This window comes from Clytia hemisphaerica, unplaced genomic scaffold (assembly GCF_902728285.1).
Source record: "Clytia hemisphaerica strain Z4C2 unplaced genomic scaffold, Clytia hemisphaerica genome assembly, whole genome shotgun sequence".
NCBI classification, from domain to species: Eukaryota; Metazoa; Cnidaria; class Hydrozoa; order Leptothecata; family Clytiidae; genus Clytia; species Clytia hemisphaerica.
The window spans coordinates 545,503-560,497 of NW_027104506.1; the positions used below are offsets into that span (position 1 = coordinate 545,503).

At 35.9% G+C, this 14,995-nt stretch overlaps 3 protein-coding genes across 4 annotated transcripts in view; 1 reads left to right on the plus strand and 2 right to left on the minus strand.

The window, feature by feature from the left end:
* LOC136821877 (calmodulin-like) overlaps nt 1-14,141 on the minus strand; it is a 48,710-nt gene extending 34,569 nt beyond the window's left edge. The window contains exon 1 of one of the 2 annotated variants that reach the window (XM_067078122.1): nt 14,050-14,141. Coding sequence is in view for 1 of the 2 variants with exons in the window: in XM_067078119.1 (XP_066934220.1) it covers nt 14,050-14,070 (21 nt within the window). In the remaining variant the exon portion in view is untranslated. The remainder of the gene's footprint in view (nt 1-14,049) is intronic. The other variant, XM_067078119.1, reaches the window with a different exon arrangement.
* The window catches only part of LOC136821844 (uncharacterized), a 386,618-nt gene that overhangs the window by 278,875 nt on the left and 92,748 nt on the right, over nt 1-14,995 (minus strand). The window lies entirely within an intron of this gene.
* LOC136821876 (uncharacterized) lies at nt 730-14,599 on the plus strand. The gene is made up of 10 exons (XM_067078118.1): nt 730-914; nt 1,441-1,603; nt 2,344-2,508; nt 5,970-6,181; nt 8,110-8,204; nt 8,728-8,881; nt 10,121-10,184; nt 11,617-11,888; nt 12,926-13,088; nt 14,065-14,599. The coding sequence occupies exons 1-10, from the start codon at nt 786-788 to the stop codon at nt 14,304-14,306; spliced, it is 1,659 nt and encodes a 552-aa protein (XP_066934219.1). The 5' UTR covers nt 730-785; the 3' UTR covers nt 14,307-14,599.

Here is a 14,995-nt window from a genome sequence, read left to right on the forward strand (position 1 = left end):
AAGTGAGAAAATAATAAACTTTCGTTAAAACAAGATTATGTAGTATTCTTTCAGCTTTGTCACTTTTGAACTGAGGTAAATCAATGGAATTTAATAAGTGGGATAACAAAACAATATGGATATTACGAATAACATCTCTTTGAAAATGAGGTCAATTTTAAAAAGTCTATGGTCGTAGAAAGAGTGGTGGCCTAACGAGCTTGGTGTGTTATGTGCAGGCCTGGTCACTCAATGTCGCGCTAAAATACACACCGGACCCAATAAACGGAAGTCAGTACACCCTGGTGTCGTAACGTGCGTCGAAATCGAGAGTCCTCCATCAGTTACTGTGTGTACTAGAAAAAGTATCGCCAGGCGTCCTCAGTACTCTGGAACAACTTAAAAAACTGGACTTAAAAACTTGGACTGAAAAAATGTTGGTTTGCCGCCACCCAACCCTAGGTTTTGGAGATTGGTCGGTCGGTTGGAATAAGATTTTATTGTGAGGATTTATGAAAGTTCAACTTACATTTGGATAATATTGAAATGAAATCGGAAGAGCTAGAAGGGAATTCACGATTGTTGTAAGCTTAAAATCGGATGAGACAGACACAATAGACGATCGTAATAAAATCTTTTTGGGTCGGCGTGTTTCGAGTTAGGGTCGGTCAGGTGACGGCAAACCAACATTTTTTTGATTGCAGCCTAATTGACTGGACTGTATTTGACTTTTCCTGCTATTCAATTTTTAGAAATAACTCAAATGTAACAGACAAAAAAAAACTTCAAAAGAATCCTGGTAAAACATGTCTCGACTGGTCATCGTTCTGCAAATTACACTTCTCTTTTACACGCGTGTAGAAGCTCTTATAAAATGGCGGGTACCAAGTTCACTAGCTAATGAAAAAATAGAAATCAAAATGAACTACATGAAGGTAAGAACATATTTTTTTAATAACAGATTTCAAAGGCATAACATAAGCATATACATCAGCCTGTAATATTTTTCAAGTCGTCCAGTTTTTGCCTCTCAGAGGGACACTTGCTCATAAAAAAACATGTTTTTTCATATGTCATTTTAAAGTCAAATTTAACAATGAGTTAACATGCTCGTAGGGGGGAATTTGTAAACTCGCTTGATTTTTTTAGTCAAAGCACTTGATATACATTTTTGGAAGGCTAAGAGGTCAATCAAAATAACATGGATACCAATTTTTTTCAGACATTTTGGTGTGTTTTTCGGACAAATATGGCGGCCTCAGGCAAAAATCATACGTTCAAAATTTAATGAAAAGTTTAGCTTGAGAAAAGAGAGACCTGTTGTATATTTTTGGAAAGCTCTCAAAAAGTTAAGATTAGAGATTTAGAGTATAGATGATCAACTCATTACAGATAAGTATTATAAAATATGACAAGGTTTCTTTCGTATCAAATTAGCTATATACTTTTTAACCATTTTAGAACTCAAAAACACTGTTCAAAGAATTTCCCCATCAAGAAAAATATGACGCACATGTGCAGACATTGAAAAATCACACTTTGGACGAGAAATGTGAGCAAGGATTGGATTTCGGAGTTGGTTTTCAGATGACGCAACCGTATAGTAATGTTCATTTCGACGGAAGTAAGTCTAATAGATATACCGTCGTTTTTCATAAGAAGGTTTGAAAAACTAATTTCCCTTAAGACAAAAATACAAGGGAACTGTCCCCATGGGGCAAAGACTGAAAATCGATCAGTTGGCCACATGGAAAGTAGTTCCAATGTGTCAAGGCTTAGGGTATTAGTCTATATAAGAATAAAACGCTTCGATGGTCAAAGAAAGTTAGGAACAATTTAAGGCTTTGCGGAATCTGAAACACCCGATTTATTAAGAAAATGTACAAAAATGGACAAAAATGCTCACAAAATGGTGAAAATAAGAACATATTACGAACATTTAGGCTTTAAACTAAAAAGTTAAGAACATCAAAGGCTTCAAAGATTTTGGATATAATATATTGATGTGGTGAAAGAGGCAAAACAAAATTATGTGGACTAAAAATATTTAAAAAATGTCAGAGCCCTAGCGCTTAAAATCTACTTTAGAGACCATAGTCAGTGGTAGAGCATTCGGCTACGGTTCGCAAGGTTGTGGGTTCAACCCCCAGCAGGGTTCCCAAAATTGAACTTGATGCCTCCCTGCTTGATGCTCAGTAATTAAGAGAAGGATCAAGGGTAAGTGGACCAATCCAGGGGGAAAGAGTAGCGACCTCCCCTACCTTCGAGTAGATAGCTATTGAAAGAGGAGCCTTCGGGTCGCCTCAGACTGCGGTCGCAGACTTACTTACTAAAATCTACTTTTCTTTTTGTTTTCTTTTTCAGAAACTTTGACTTTGTCAGGAATCATGCCACATGCTATCCGTGAAATCATGGGTTATTGCTGTCCGAAAAGTAACGTCACGTATGGTCACCAATTCTTATCAATCAAAGCTATCGAAGACCATTATTCGGACGATCCTGAACTGGATCTTTCTTTCCCTTTGTATGGTAAGTAAGAAACAGTCTTTAAAGGCTTTATTTTTACATAAGTGTTCCCGTTTCATGTCAGACACATGTTTCATATTAAAACAGTGTCTTGCTATTGTTATTATCTTTCTGACCAATCTTGCTCATCTGTGCCAATTCAATGTGAAAAAGCTTGTGAATTAAATTTGATGAGTAAGCAAACGATATCACTCTTATTTAAAAACAAAACCTTTAAACCTGTGTATGGATTGTCAGCCTGGCATGCTCCCCCAAACTTTTTCATATAAATTTCGAGTAATGTCAATTTCTAGTCTGCAGGTAAGTATTTGAATACACGGGCTGCATAATTATATCAGTGCAGTCAAAACATGTGATTACTCGAAAAAGTTCACGTGATTTTATTCCAATGTTACTTGCCTTACAACTTACAGCTGATAACTTTATTAGTGTCAATAAATTTGAACCAATCATAAATAAATGTCATGTAACACGTACATAAAAATTTCGAGTAAAAGCGTGATTTGTCTTCAGACTTTAATTTTGCAACCTGTGAATTGCATTTAATTGAACTATGTGAGTCTCCGGCTACATTAGCAGTTTTCAGTCAAAAAGATGGAAAATATCGAAAATGAACTTTGGCCTCCCCAGTTTACCCTTATTTTGGTCGAGGCAAAGATACTATGTAAAATTTGAAGGTACTTTTTCTTACAACGGTTGCCTACAAATGCTGGATCGAAAGTAATATCATGAACATATAAACGACTGGACATCCATCTCCATTGTCTTTTTAAAGATAACACTGCTAGCTTCGTTGCCGCCTCGTTAAAAGCATAAAATGAAACAATAGATTTTGATGATATACCACTTGGGAATACCTTGATAACAACGTCAAAACTTCGACAAAAGTCTCTGTTGTTCTACTCTTCTCAAGTCTTTTATATATATCATAACAAAGATAACAGAGACAAAATTATCGTCAGCTTGTCAAAACTCCGACTAATATTTCTAAATTTTGATATAAAAGTGTCTAATAATTTTAGAGAGTGTCACATTCTAATTTCGATATTCTTATTACACAGGCTCTCAACTTTGGCAAGCTACCGGGTGCGCCACAAAAAAGTTTCTCTCTTTAAAACTAATTTTCTCGAAATCTAAAAATTTTAAAAGAACCATTCCTATTTCATTTGAAAGAAGAAAGATAAACTTAAATTTTGATGGGTCATTTATTAAAGACGATTCATTAGATCAAAAGTAATTCTCAATCGAATAAAAAAGTTACTTTCGGAAAGAGTTCAAAAACGTTATAAATCGACCTATCAAATTTAACAGAAGCATAATTACATGAAACATCAGTATTTTCGTTTCAGTCATTAGAAGTTATAATTAGCTATCTTAATGACCTTTTGTTATATAAGGGAAGGTTGAATTTCAATGAAAAGAAGAAAATTCGTCGAAAAAGGCCAAAAAATCTTGTAAAATTCATAAAAATACATCAACTATGGGTTTCGAGGTAGATTCAGCCTTACATAGACTTTATCCAGTCTAAAACCAAAAATCTGAGGAAAATTTCGGTAAAAGTAAATTAAATTGACTTTGATAAAGATTTCAAACCCTTTCGACCCTTCAGTTTCAAAACTTATGTGTTTAGTGACTGAAAAATGCTCTTAATCATGTAAAGGCTATTGCTATTGCCAAATTTAAAATAAAATTTTGATAAGTCGATTTTTAACGTTTTTAGCACTTTCTGAAAGTAACTTTTTTATTCAATTAAGTATAACTTTTGATCTAATGAATCGAATTTAATAAATGACCTATCAAAATTTAAATCTATCTTTCTTCTTTCCAATGGAATAGAAATGGTTCTTATGAAATTTTTAGATTTTGAGAAAATTAGTTTTAAAGAGGGAAACTTTTTTGTGGCGCACCCGGTATTTTTTTCAAGTCATAAAAAAAATTATTGGAGTGACAAAAGGGATTCAAAAGTATACACGCAGTTGAAATTCTGCATTTCAGAGTTGAAAATGTTGATAAAATATATTGCAAACTTGTGAAAAAATTCGAAAATAATTTTTTTGTACCGGGTGCGCCACAAAAAAGTTTCTCTCTTTAAAACTAATTTTCTAGAAATCTAATGATTTTAAAAGAATCATTTCTACATAACTGGAAAGAAGAAAGATAAACTTAAATTGTGATGGGTCATTTATTAAATTCGATTCATTAGATCAAAAGTTATGCTCAATTGAATAAAAAAGTTACTTTCAGAAAGTGCTTGAAAACGTTGAAAACTGACCTATCAAATTAAACAGAAGCATAATTACATGATGCATCATCATCCTTCGTTTCAGTCATTAAAAATGATAATTAGCTGTCTAAATGACCTTTTGTTGTGTAAAGAAAAGTTGAATTTCAATAAAAAAGGCAGAAAATTCGTCGAAAAAGGCAAAAAAATCTGGTAAAATTCATGAAAATACATAAAATATTGGTTTCGAGGTAGATCCAGCCTTACATAGACTTTATCCAATCTAAAACCGAAAATCGGAGGAAAATTTCGGTAAAAGTAAATTAAAGTGATTTTGATGAAGATTTTAAACCCTTTTGGTCTTTCAGTTTCGAAATTTTATGTGTTTAATCACTGAAAAATGCTTTTAATCATGTAAAGCTTATTGCGATTGCCAATTTTATATAAAAATTTAATAGGTCGATTTTCAACGTTTTAGAGCACTTTCAGAAAGTAACTTTTTTATTCAATTGAGCATAACTTTTGATCTAATGAATCGAATTTAATAAATGACCCATAAAAATTTAAGTTTATCTTTCTTCTTTCCAGTAAAATAAGAATGGTTAAAATCTTTAGATTTCTAGAAAATTAGTTTTAAAGAGAGAAACTTTTTTGTGGCGCACCCGGTACATTAGGAGTAATGTTCAAGCTCTATCGATCCTTTTACCTAAATAATTCAAAGAAATAAAGTTACGACGGAATATTGTCGGATTTTTGATACCAATATTGAAATACAGGCGGCAACGAAGCTCGCTTCAAAGAGACAATAAAAGATAGATGTCCAGTCGTTTATATGTTCATGGTAATATCTACTACCCAGATTTTCGAAAATGTGCCGAGCAAAATAAATACGAATTTGCCATCTAATGCGCTATCCGAAATATGGCGGAAATTTTATGGCATCACTTTCAGAAAGGTTGAAGAACCCTATCTAGCTTTGGGACTCATTGGACTTAGAGTTCCTTAATGAGACCCCACCCACGCCTAAAGTCGGCCATTAGATTGACATTCTTAATCAATGGACGATATCGGCTTAACGTGAAAACTCAGATTTGACCCCCGAATATTGCCCACAATGCTTTGCGCGGGAAAAAGTTCACGGTGAAATTTTTTCTGCAGAAAGCATTGTGGGGAATTCTCGGGGGACAAATCTGAGTTTTCATGTGAAGCCGATATCGTCTATTTTAAAATGGTATCATTTTAGGACTCGAAGGAAAACATTCGACACAATTCAAAGATTATCCATTCCTTCCAATCGTTACGGCGCCGAGAGTTTTACTACTTGTTCCCGATAAACTGTTCCAAGAGTTGAACTCAAGAACACAAGTTCTACTGAGGACCATCTGGAATACTTGGCCCATGTTGATTTTCATTATTGTGTCTGCCATGTTGAGTGGTCTCACCGTATGGTGTTTAGTAAGTGATGTTGATTTTCATTGTTGTGTCTGCCATGTTGAGTGGAGTGGTCTCACCGTATGGTGTTTAGTAAGTTATGTTGATTTCCATTGTTGTGTCTGCCATGTTGAGTGGAGTGGTCTCACCGTATGGTGTTTAGTAAGTGATGTTGATTTTCATTGTTTTGTCTGCCATGTAGAGTGGTCTCACCGTATGGTGTTTAGTAAGTTATGTTGATTTTCATTGTTGTGTCTGCCATGTTGAGTGGAGTGGTCTCACCGTATGGTGTTTAGTAAGTGATGTTGATTTTCATTGTTTTGTCTGCCATGTAGAGTGGTCTCACCGTATGGTGTTTAGTAAGTTATGTTGATTTTCATTGTTGTGTCTGCCATGTTGAGTGGAGTGGTCTCACCGTATGGTGTTTAGTAAGTTATGTTGATTTCCATTGTTGTGTCTGCCATGTTGAGTGGAGTGGTCTCACCGTATGGTGTTTAGTAAGTGATGTGATTTTCATTGTTTTGTCTGCCATGTAGAGTGGTCTCACCGTATGGTGTTTAGTAAGTTATGTTGATTTTCATTGTTGTGTCTGCCATGTTGAGTGGAGTGGTCTCACCGTATGGTGTTTAGTAAGTGATGTTGATTTTCATTGCTGTGTCTGCCATGTTGAGTGGTCTAACCGTATAGTGTTTAGTAAGTGATGCTTTTTCGTTGTTGTGTCTGCCATGTTGAGTGGTCTCGCAGTATGGTGTTTAGTAAGTGATGCTTTTTCATTTTTGTGTCTGCCATGTTGAGTGGTCTCACCGTATAGCGTTTAGTAAGTGATGCTTTTTCGTTGTTGTGTCTGCCATGTTGAGTAGCCTTACCGTATGGTGTCTAGTAAGTGATGTTGATTTTAATTGTTGAGTGGTCTCACCGTATGGTGTTTAGTAAGTGATGTTGATTTTCATTGCTGTGTCTGCCATGTTGAGTGGTCTAACCGTATAGTGTTTAGTAAGTGATGCTTTTTCATTTTTGTGTCTGCCATGTTGAGTGGTCTCACCGCATAGCGTTTAGTAAGTGATGTCTGATTTTCATTGTTGTGTTTGCCATGTTGAGTGGTCTCAACCTATGGTGTTTAGTAAGTGATGCTTTTTCATTTTTGTGTCGGCCATGTTGAGTGGTTTCACCGTATAGGGTTTAGTAAGCGATGCTTTTTCATTTTGGTGTCTACCATGTTGAGTGGTCTCAACCTATGGTGTTTAGTAAGTGATGCTTTTCATTTTTGTGTCTGCCATGTTGAGTGGTTTCAACGTATAGGGTTTAGTAAGTGATACTTTTTCATTTTTGTGTCTCCCATTGAGTGGTCTCACAGTGTTAGCAATTACAAGCCGTATATATTTTTGGAAACTTAATATCGCGATTGAAGAACTAAACCGAAAAAGCAAAGAAAACCAAACCAACCCAAGAAAATTTATCGTAAAAGTAAAGTTCTAAAAATATTGGCAGTCTGCACATTTTGATACATTGGTGTTGAATGAGAAAATATATAGATAAAAGTAATACCTCATTTGAAAAAGATAATCGTAAAAAGTTGTCGGCGAAGGTTGTACTATCTTTTGTTCTACACGTTTTTTTTTTAATAATAAAAACATCCAAAATCTTTGAAGCCTTTGGATGGTCTTAACTTTTTGAGATTTAAACCTAAATAAAAATGTTCTTAGTATGTTGTTATTTTCACCATTTTGTGACCATTTTTACCCATTTTCCTATAAGAAAACGGGTGTTTTTGAGTCCATAAAGCCTCAAAATGTTCTTAACTTGTTCTTAACATTTTAGCCATCGAAGCCTTATGTTCTTATATAGTTTGTTCTTATAAAAAAAGTGTATGTAAGAAAGAGTAAGAAAATGGGTATAGAAGATACGTTAAATGATTCTGCAAGTTAACCTTCATTATTTCTTTTGTTTCGTAGGACAAGAAGAAGAACTCAGATGAATTTCCACCCACTTTTTTCTCTGGGGCCTGGGAAGGAGTTTGGTGGGCGTTTGTTACCATGACTACAGTAGGGTAAGTGTGAAAACAGCTAATAGTTGAATTTATTACGTAACAGCGATTTTATAAGGACACGATGCTGAAAATTGTCAAGACATAAGAGAACAATTAAAAGAAAAAAGCAGCCTGAGAGTTTTGGGGTCACGAGAAGTTTTTTTCGCGTTGGTGCAATGCAACATGCTCCACCTCAACACAAAAAAAAGTGTGTCTCATGGTTTCTTTTTTTTGTTTCATGGGACAAAAAGTTGGGGAAATACCCAAAAGACACGCTGATTTTGACAATAGTGAGAGAAGCTAAGCCCAAATGTTCAATTCCCAAAACTCCAATGGGGTGGAGATACGAGGAAGCGTTTCAGGTTGGTGGGATGGAGCATGTTGCATTGCACCAACGCGAAAAAAACTTCTCGTGTCCCCAATACCTTTATTTAAAAGGAATATTCATTTAAATCCAAATTCTAATGAAAAAGGAAGAGCCAGGGACTAAGAGTAAAAATATCATCAACTCAGCCTTAATAAAATCATTTTCAACATTTCACAGTTACGGCGACCGCTCACCCAAATCACCGTACGCGCGGGCGTTTTGTATCATGTGGATCTTATTGGGTATTGTGTTGATATCACTGTTTACTGGATTGATAACAGCTGCCCTCTCTGTTAGTACAACGCCCGTGTTCAATATCGCCGGTGCTAAGGTAAAGGTTTATATATGCCAAACTTTTGACTCTGCAGGTTTTTTGTAAACTCTCGTGTCAATTACCATTTGTCTACTTTGCAAAATGCCCAATGCAATAACATGCGAATACACCTTTTCGACCGTAGTCGCGCGGGCATTTCTTGTCCACTTTATCCCACTAAAACCGTCCCAACCTTTTTCGCACCTATAGACAATAGAAAAATGCGTCAAAAAATGATTGGGACGGTTTTAGTCACAGATCTGTAAAGCCCGAAGGGCTAGATTTGCGGCCTTTATCGAAAAGTGAAGCAAGTTTTGGTAGGATTTCCTACCAAAGAAATCACGTGACAACAAGCAATTTCACTGGTTTGAGAGATGCGAAATAGCGTTTCCGCCTAATTTTTCTGATCTAGCGCTCTGAAAACAATTAAAATGCTAGATCCTATCCATCGGCACGAAATTTAAAAAGTCAAATTTTTGCTTCACTTTTTTTTGCTGGAGAAAGCTAAAAGTTGCCTATCTAGCCCTTCGGGCGTTACAGATATCTGTGGTTTTAGTGGGATAAAGCGGTCAAGAGCGCGACTACGGTTGAAAAGGTGTATTTAAAATTACCAAACTCAATCTTTCGAAATTTTGAAAAGTAATAATATTAGTGCTTTGAATAAAAATATCATGCACCACCCTCCCATCACTTTCATAACAAACAGCTCCAAAAGGACAAAGTTTTATACGGATCACAGTAGTTTAATATTGCAGAAACCACGCTAGGAAATGGAAAGTGGGAGGGGGCAATGAATGTAGAGTCTAAGGAGGCCCAACCAAATATTTTTACTTTTCAAAAAAGTGGCATGGGCCTTGTATTGTAAATGTTACCCGAACCCTTAATGTACTAAAGAATAGCTTAGTCTCAATAGCTTCAGATTTTGCATCGGGCAATCAAACATTACCACCCCGGGGATGGAGGGTACTAAGGTTGGGAGTTGACGGGTATGTGCCGCCCGATTTTTGATCCTCGAACCCTTAGCGAGATTAAAAAGGAGTAAAAATAGAAAAATTGTGCGACTTTTACGACCCTTATTGGGACTGAAATTTAATTTTCTGTTTTTTCCAAACCTTAAAGGGTCTTTCAAGAGCCAAAAAGGCACCTTTAAGGGCGACACATACCCGTACCCTTCTCTCGCCTAAGTACCCACCCCCCCCCCCCCGATTGCCACTCTTGAAAACATTGAATTTTATATTATGTTCTTTATCTTTATAGATCGGAGCAGTACGAGGATCAGCGGAATTTCAATTAGCAGTTGGATTGAACGCAGAAGCTAAAGGTTTGTTCAAAATCTGTTGATTCAAGGTTTTATATTTACATAAGTGTTTCCGTTTCATATCAGGCACATATTTCATATCAGGACAGTGTCTTGCTATTGTTATATTATGCTAATATAAGCAAGAAATGTTTTTATTTTCCTCTTTTTTGGCCGATCTCGCTCCACACTATGGTCAATCCAATGTGAAAAAGGTTGTGAATTAAAATTGATGAGTAAGCAAACGATATCACTCTTATTTAAAAACAAAACCTTTAGCTTTCGTTTTCGTCAAGAAGGAGCATATAAAGTAGGCTGGTTAACCAAGCCAGATTTTACAAGGCCAAACTACGGCTGACGGCAGTATAGCGTTATCGGCGCTCTAATGATTTTTATGATGTATGGAGTTTTAAGTTTGCCTTGAAAAACTGATATTCAATCACAGCTTATTATCAGATTTTACCAAGCGACTGAATCAATCTGGCTTAGATTTCTAGGCTACAAAAAAAGCAAAAAATTGACCTAAACATGAAACATTTCCAAACCTCAATGACAAAGCTCACAGCTCAACAGGTTAATGTATTCGATTTACTTGACAACCGATCATTTGTCAAATCAGGGGGGATACATAGTTACAAAACTTGTTTGACTTGCCAGACAGTGGTCCTTACAACTCAGTTTAGACCCCCTGGTGAAATGAGTCAGAAAGTTGGTCGTCTAAAGTAAACTAAACCAAATTATATTAAGACTTATAGAGGGGGTTTATCTAAAGAATACTGCATTTGCTAAAAATAGACAAAAAGAACGACAAATTTCATAAAGAACGACAAATGTCGCCCTCTACAACCCCGACCGAAAGTGACTGTACCACCCACAGATCTGTAAAGCCCGAAGGGCTAGATTTGCGGCTTTTATCGAAAAGTGAAGCCTAAGTTTGGAAGGATTTCCTACCAAAGTCACGTGACTAAAATATGCAATTTCACCGGTTTGAGAGATGTGAAATAGCGTTTGCCGCCTACTTTTTTTTTATCTCGCGCTCCGAAAACAATTAAAATGCTAGATCCTATCAATCGGCACGAAATTTAAAAAGTCAAATTTTTGCTTCACTTTTTTTTGCTGGAGATAGCTTAAAGTTGCATATCTGTGGTACCACCCCTACGTATTCATTACTCTTTGTTTATCAAGGGAATTAACTACATATGCTTTAAAGAACGACAAATAACGCACGTGCGTGTGTTACAACGCAGGATTCATTAGAGGAACAGACTGTATATAATAATTCTAATAATAAAGAGTTGACACAAACTCAGAGTTTCATGGTGCTCAGGCACCAATCATCAGTAAAAACTCTTTATTATAGTAACGCTCCATTTACTTATCGAGCACTCTACGAGGAGAAGATAAACACCCTCTACAACTATAAATAATTCTAAGAAATAATTTCTTTTCGCCATAGCCTATATGAATCATTTCCAACTATTCACCAATCTAACCGAAGACCGACATCTGCACGGAGCATTGATGGACAATTTCATTCTCACCACAAATACTGACTTCCTCGACAAAACGAAGCTGAGAATAGATCGTGAATTTGAACATCCGGTAACGTATGGTGTTGTTATGAAGAGAGAAGGATCAACAAATACGGAGAAATGTTTCAGAAAATATTTGAGAAGACATCCTGATAAATTGTTTGAAATCATCGCTAAGGAACTAAAGCCGATCAAGGTACGTCCTTTAGCTCTAGTTTAGACAGTCGACCATTTAAAGTCAGAAATTATCGCGGCCAGATAAGTCTAGCCATTTGCGAATTTTTTCGTATTTCGCGCGAATTTTAGCAAGTTCTGCCGGCGGAAGTTTCTGACATTAAAGATTATCTCTTTAAGGGTTAGGAAAAAAGCATATAAAATCTGTTTTTAAATACCTCAGAGGTTAATTCCCAGCGACCGTTCTCCCGGTAACCCAAAACCCTACCCGACCGCGGGTAAACCGAAAAACCAAGTTTAAGACATTGATAATATTCACAAAAAAGGCAATTAAAGACTCCGCTAGTCAAATAACAGCTTTTCCTGAAATAAAATTACCTACCTCAAGAATTTGAAATAACGTTATTTAGCATTTTAACCTCAAATATATAATAACAGTCACAGAACTTTAAACAATTTTAACACCCTTGAAAAAAATATCAATTAACTCGAACACGCGCGGCGAACAGAAACTTGTTCAAGTTATAGAAATTATGAGTTGGCATTGATAACTGAAGGGAAAAACTTGTTCGAGTTAAGGACACATTCGAGTTATATAGGACCGAGTTTATGAAGACCTAGACGATCTTTTATCGTCTACACAAAATCACTAAAAAAGGGAATAGTTTAGGAGGATCTCCGCCACTGATAAAACTTTTAGCAGATCAAAAAGTGTTTGTTCCAAACTCTACCACCACTTTTTTTCCCGTAAACCGCCCTGACACCCCGACAATGCTCTTTTATATTTTACCGCGGTTACTGACCCTCTAAAACAGACAATAGCACAGGGGGGGGGGGGTCGGTAGTAAAATCAATAGCATCGTCTAATGAAAATAGACCTTATCGGAGTTTTTAATTTTTCTATAAAAGCGATGCATCGTGGGATTGTTTTCGGAGTATTACAATAGAAATCGCTTAGGAATTTCTCGAGGGAATTCTATTGTAATACTCCCGAAACAATCCCACAATGCATCATAAGGTCTATTCCAGTGTAAGTAATCATTCTTTTTCTCATTCTAGAACCCTACAGACGATACACGCTTAGAGGTGCAAGCAGCTGAGGAGTTGGATTTCTACCAAGAAGTAGTCTTTAAGCGGGTTGTGTACACGGAAATCGGGTTACTGGTTTGTGCATTGTTGGCTGGTGTTGTATGGGAATTCTTTGTCAGGAACAAAGATTCAGGTAAGTGGACGTCAAAACAACGTCTTTTCCACGCTCACAACATCCATATAACGTTAAATGATTGTAATGATATGTAATAGTTATCGGACAGTTGCGAGTACAATATGAGAAATATTTTACGAGTTCCGAGATTTTTCCGTACAATATTTTCCGAGCCTTTAGGCGAGGAAAATATACGGAAAATCCGGAACGAGTAAAATATTTCCATATTGTACGAGCAAATGTCTGATAACTGGTTTATCGGTGACCCAAAAAATGCACTTTTTGTGTTGGGGGACACTTTTGTAGCAAAGTGACGTTAGATTGCTTCTACCGCTACAATGCAACAACATCTTTTCGTCAATTTATATTTTTACATGTAAAATATAAGATATATTGTACTCTTTTTAACCAATCAGATTGCTGATATTTTTTGGATCACCGATAAGTAATAGTTATCGGTGACCCAAAAAATGCACTTTTCATGTTGGAAAAAAGCACAGGGCGCATTTGTAGCAAATTGACGTTAGATTGCTGCTGCCGCTACAATACAACAAAATCCTTTAGTCGATTTATATTTTGTAGATGTAAAATACAAGATATATTGTACTCTGTTTAACCAATCAGATCGCTGATATTTTTTGGGTCGCCGATAAATCATCGAACTATGCGTTTATTTTAATAAAGAACATCAATTTTGTCTCAAGACTGGAAATGTTTTATATTCATCATTTTGTGACCATTCTTCTGCAACTTTCTATAAGAACTGGTGTTATAAAGTCAATAAAGCATTAATCTTTTTTAATCATTTTAATCTGACTAAAAGTTAGAACGAGACAAGCGAAAACTTGTGACCCGATCCCAAGAGGTTGCAAAGGCGAAACAGGACGCATAGTTTTAAATTCAAAATCAAAATCAAAATTCAGCAAAATCTAGAATAAGGGACAAACACGGCAAAATAATAAAAAAAATCTTAACATACCGTTTTCAATTTCAGCTGCATATCGACTGATTGGGCGTATCCGTGGTAAACCAAAATTCGCCAAAGCTCCGGAATTCGATTTAGCCGGGGGTAACAAATTGATGAATAACGGACGTCACGGTTCACTGGATGCAGAAGAAGTCGCGTATGGGAACAATAACAAAGGACTCGATAACCTAATTGAAGAATATAATGCTTACCATACAAAATGGATTGAGCGAGTCAAACAAATTTCAACCAATGGGATTTCCCAATAACGATTAAAATCTTCAGTTCATTTGCACATTGTTATATCAGAGGAAAACGTGTTTTGTGATTGTGAAGATTGTGACTGGAAGAGTAAATATTCCATGACTATTAGGTGCTCGGGTAGCCAGCAAAAAGCTGCAAACAAAGTTGATCAAATTTGATACCATCCATCCATCCATGTACCTGGTTTTGTCTCTGCCAAGGTGTAGTAAAAGGTCTGCAATAATCGATTTTTGAGATTTTGTAAATAAACCAGATTATTTTGTTATTTGTAACTGAAAATAAAAAACATGATGGAAGAGTTAATGTTGTTTTAGTGTTTGCGAAGGTTCAAAATTATTTGAGATGTGCCTGACTGAAATGATATTGCTACTGTAATCATCGTGAATAATCTAAGCCCCTTTTAGCCGCTACACGACTCGTGTATCAAAACGTCTGTAAACAAATTTTAACGTGCTAAATTATAATTGTTATTCAGTGAGATAAAAGTTCTGTTGTTAAACCATTTCTAACTCAATCAGATTCAGTTCTATTTGGTTTGGTTGTAAAAAAAAGACAAACAAAGTACACGTTTTTTTATAAGAATATCTACTATAAGAATATCAGGGTGAAAATTGGCTAAATCGTATGAATACCCTAAGAATACCCTCTAGGGTGAATTTCACAGAATTTGATAAGAATACAGTCATTTTGTAGT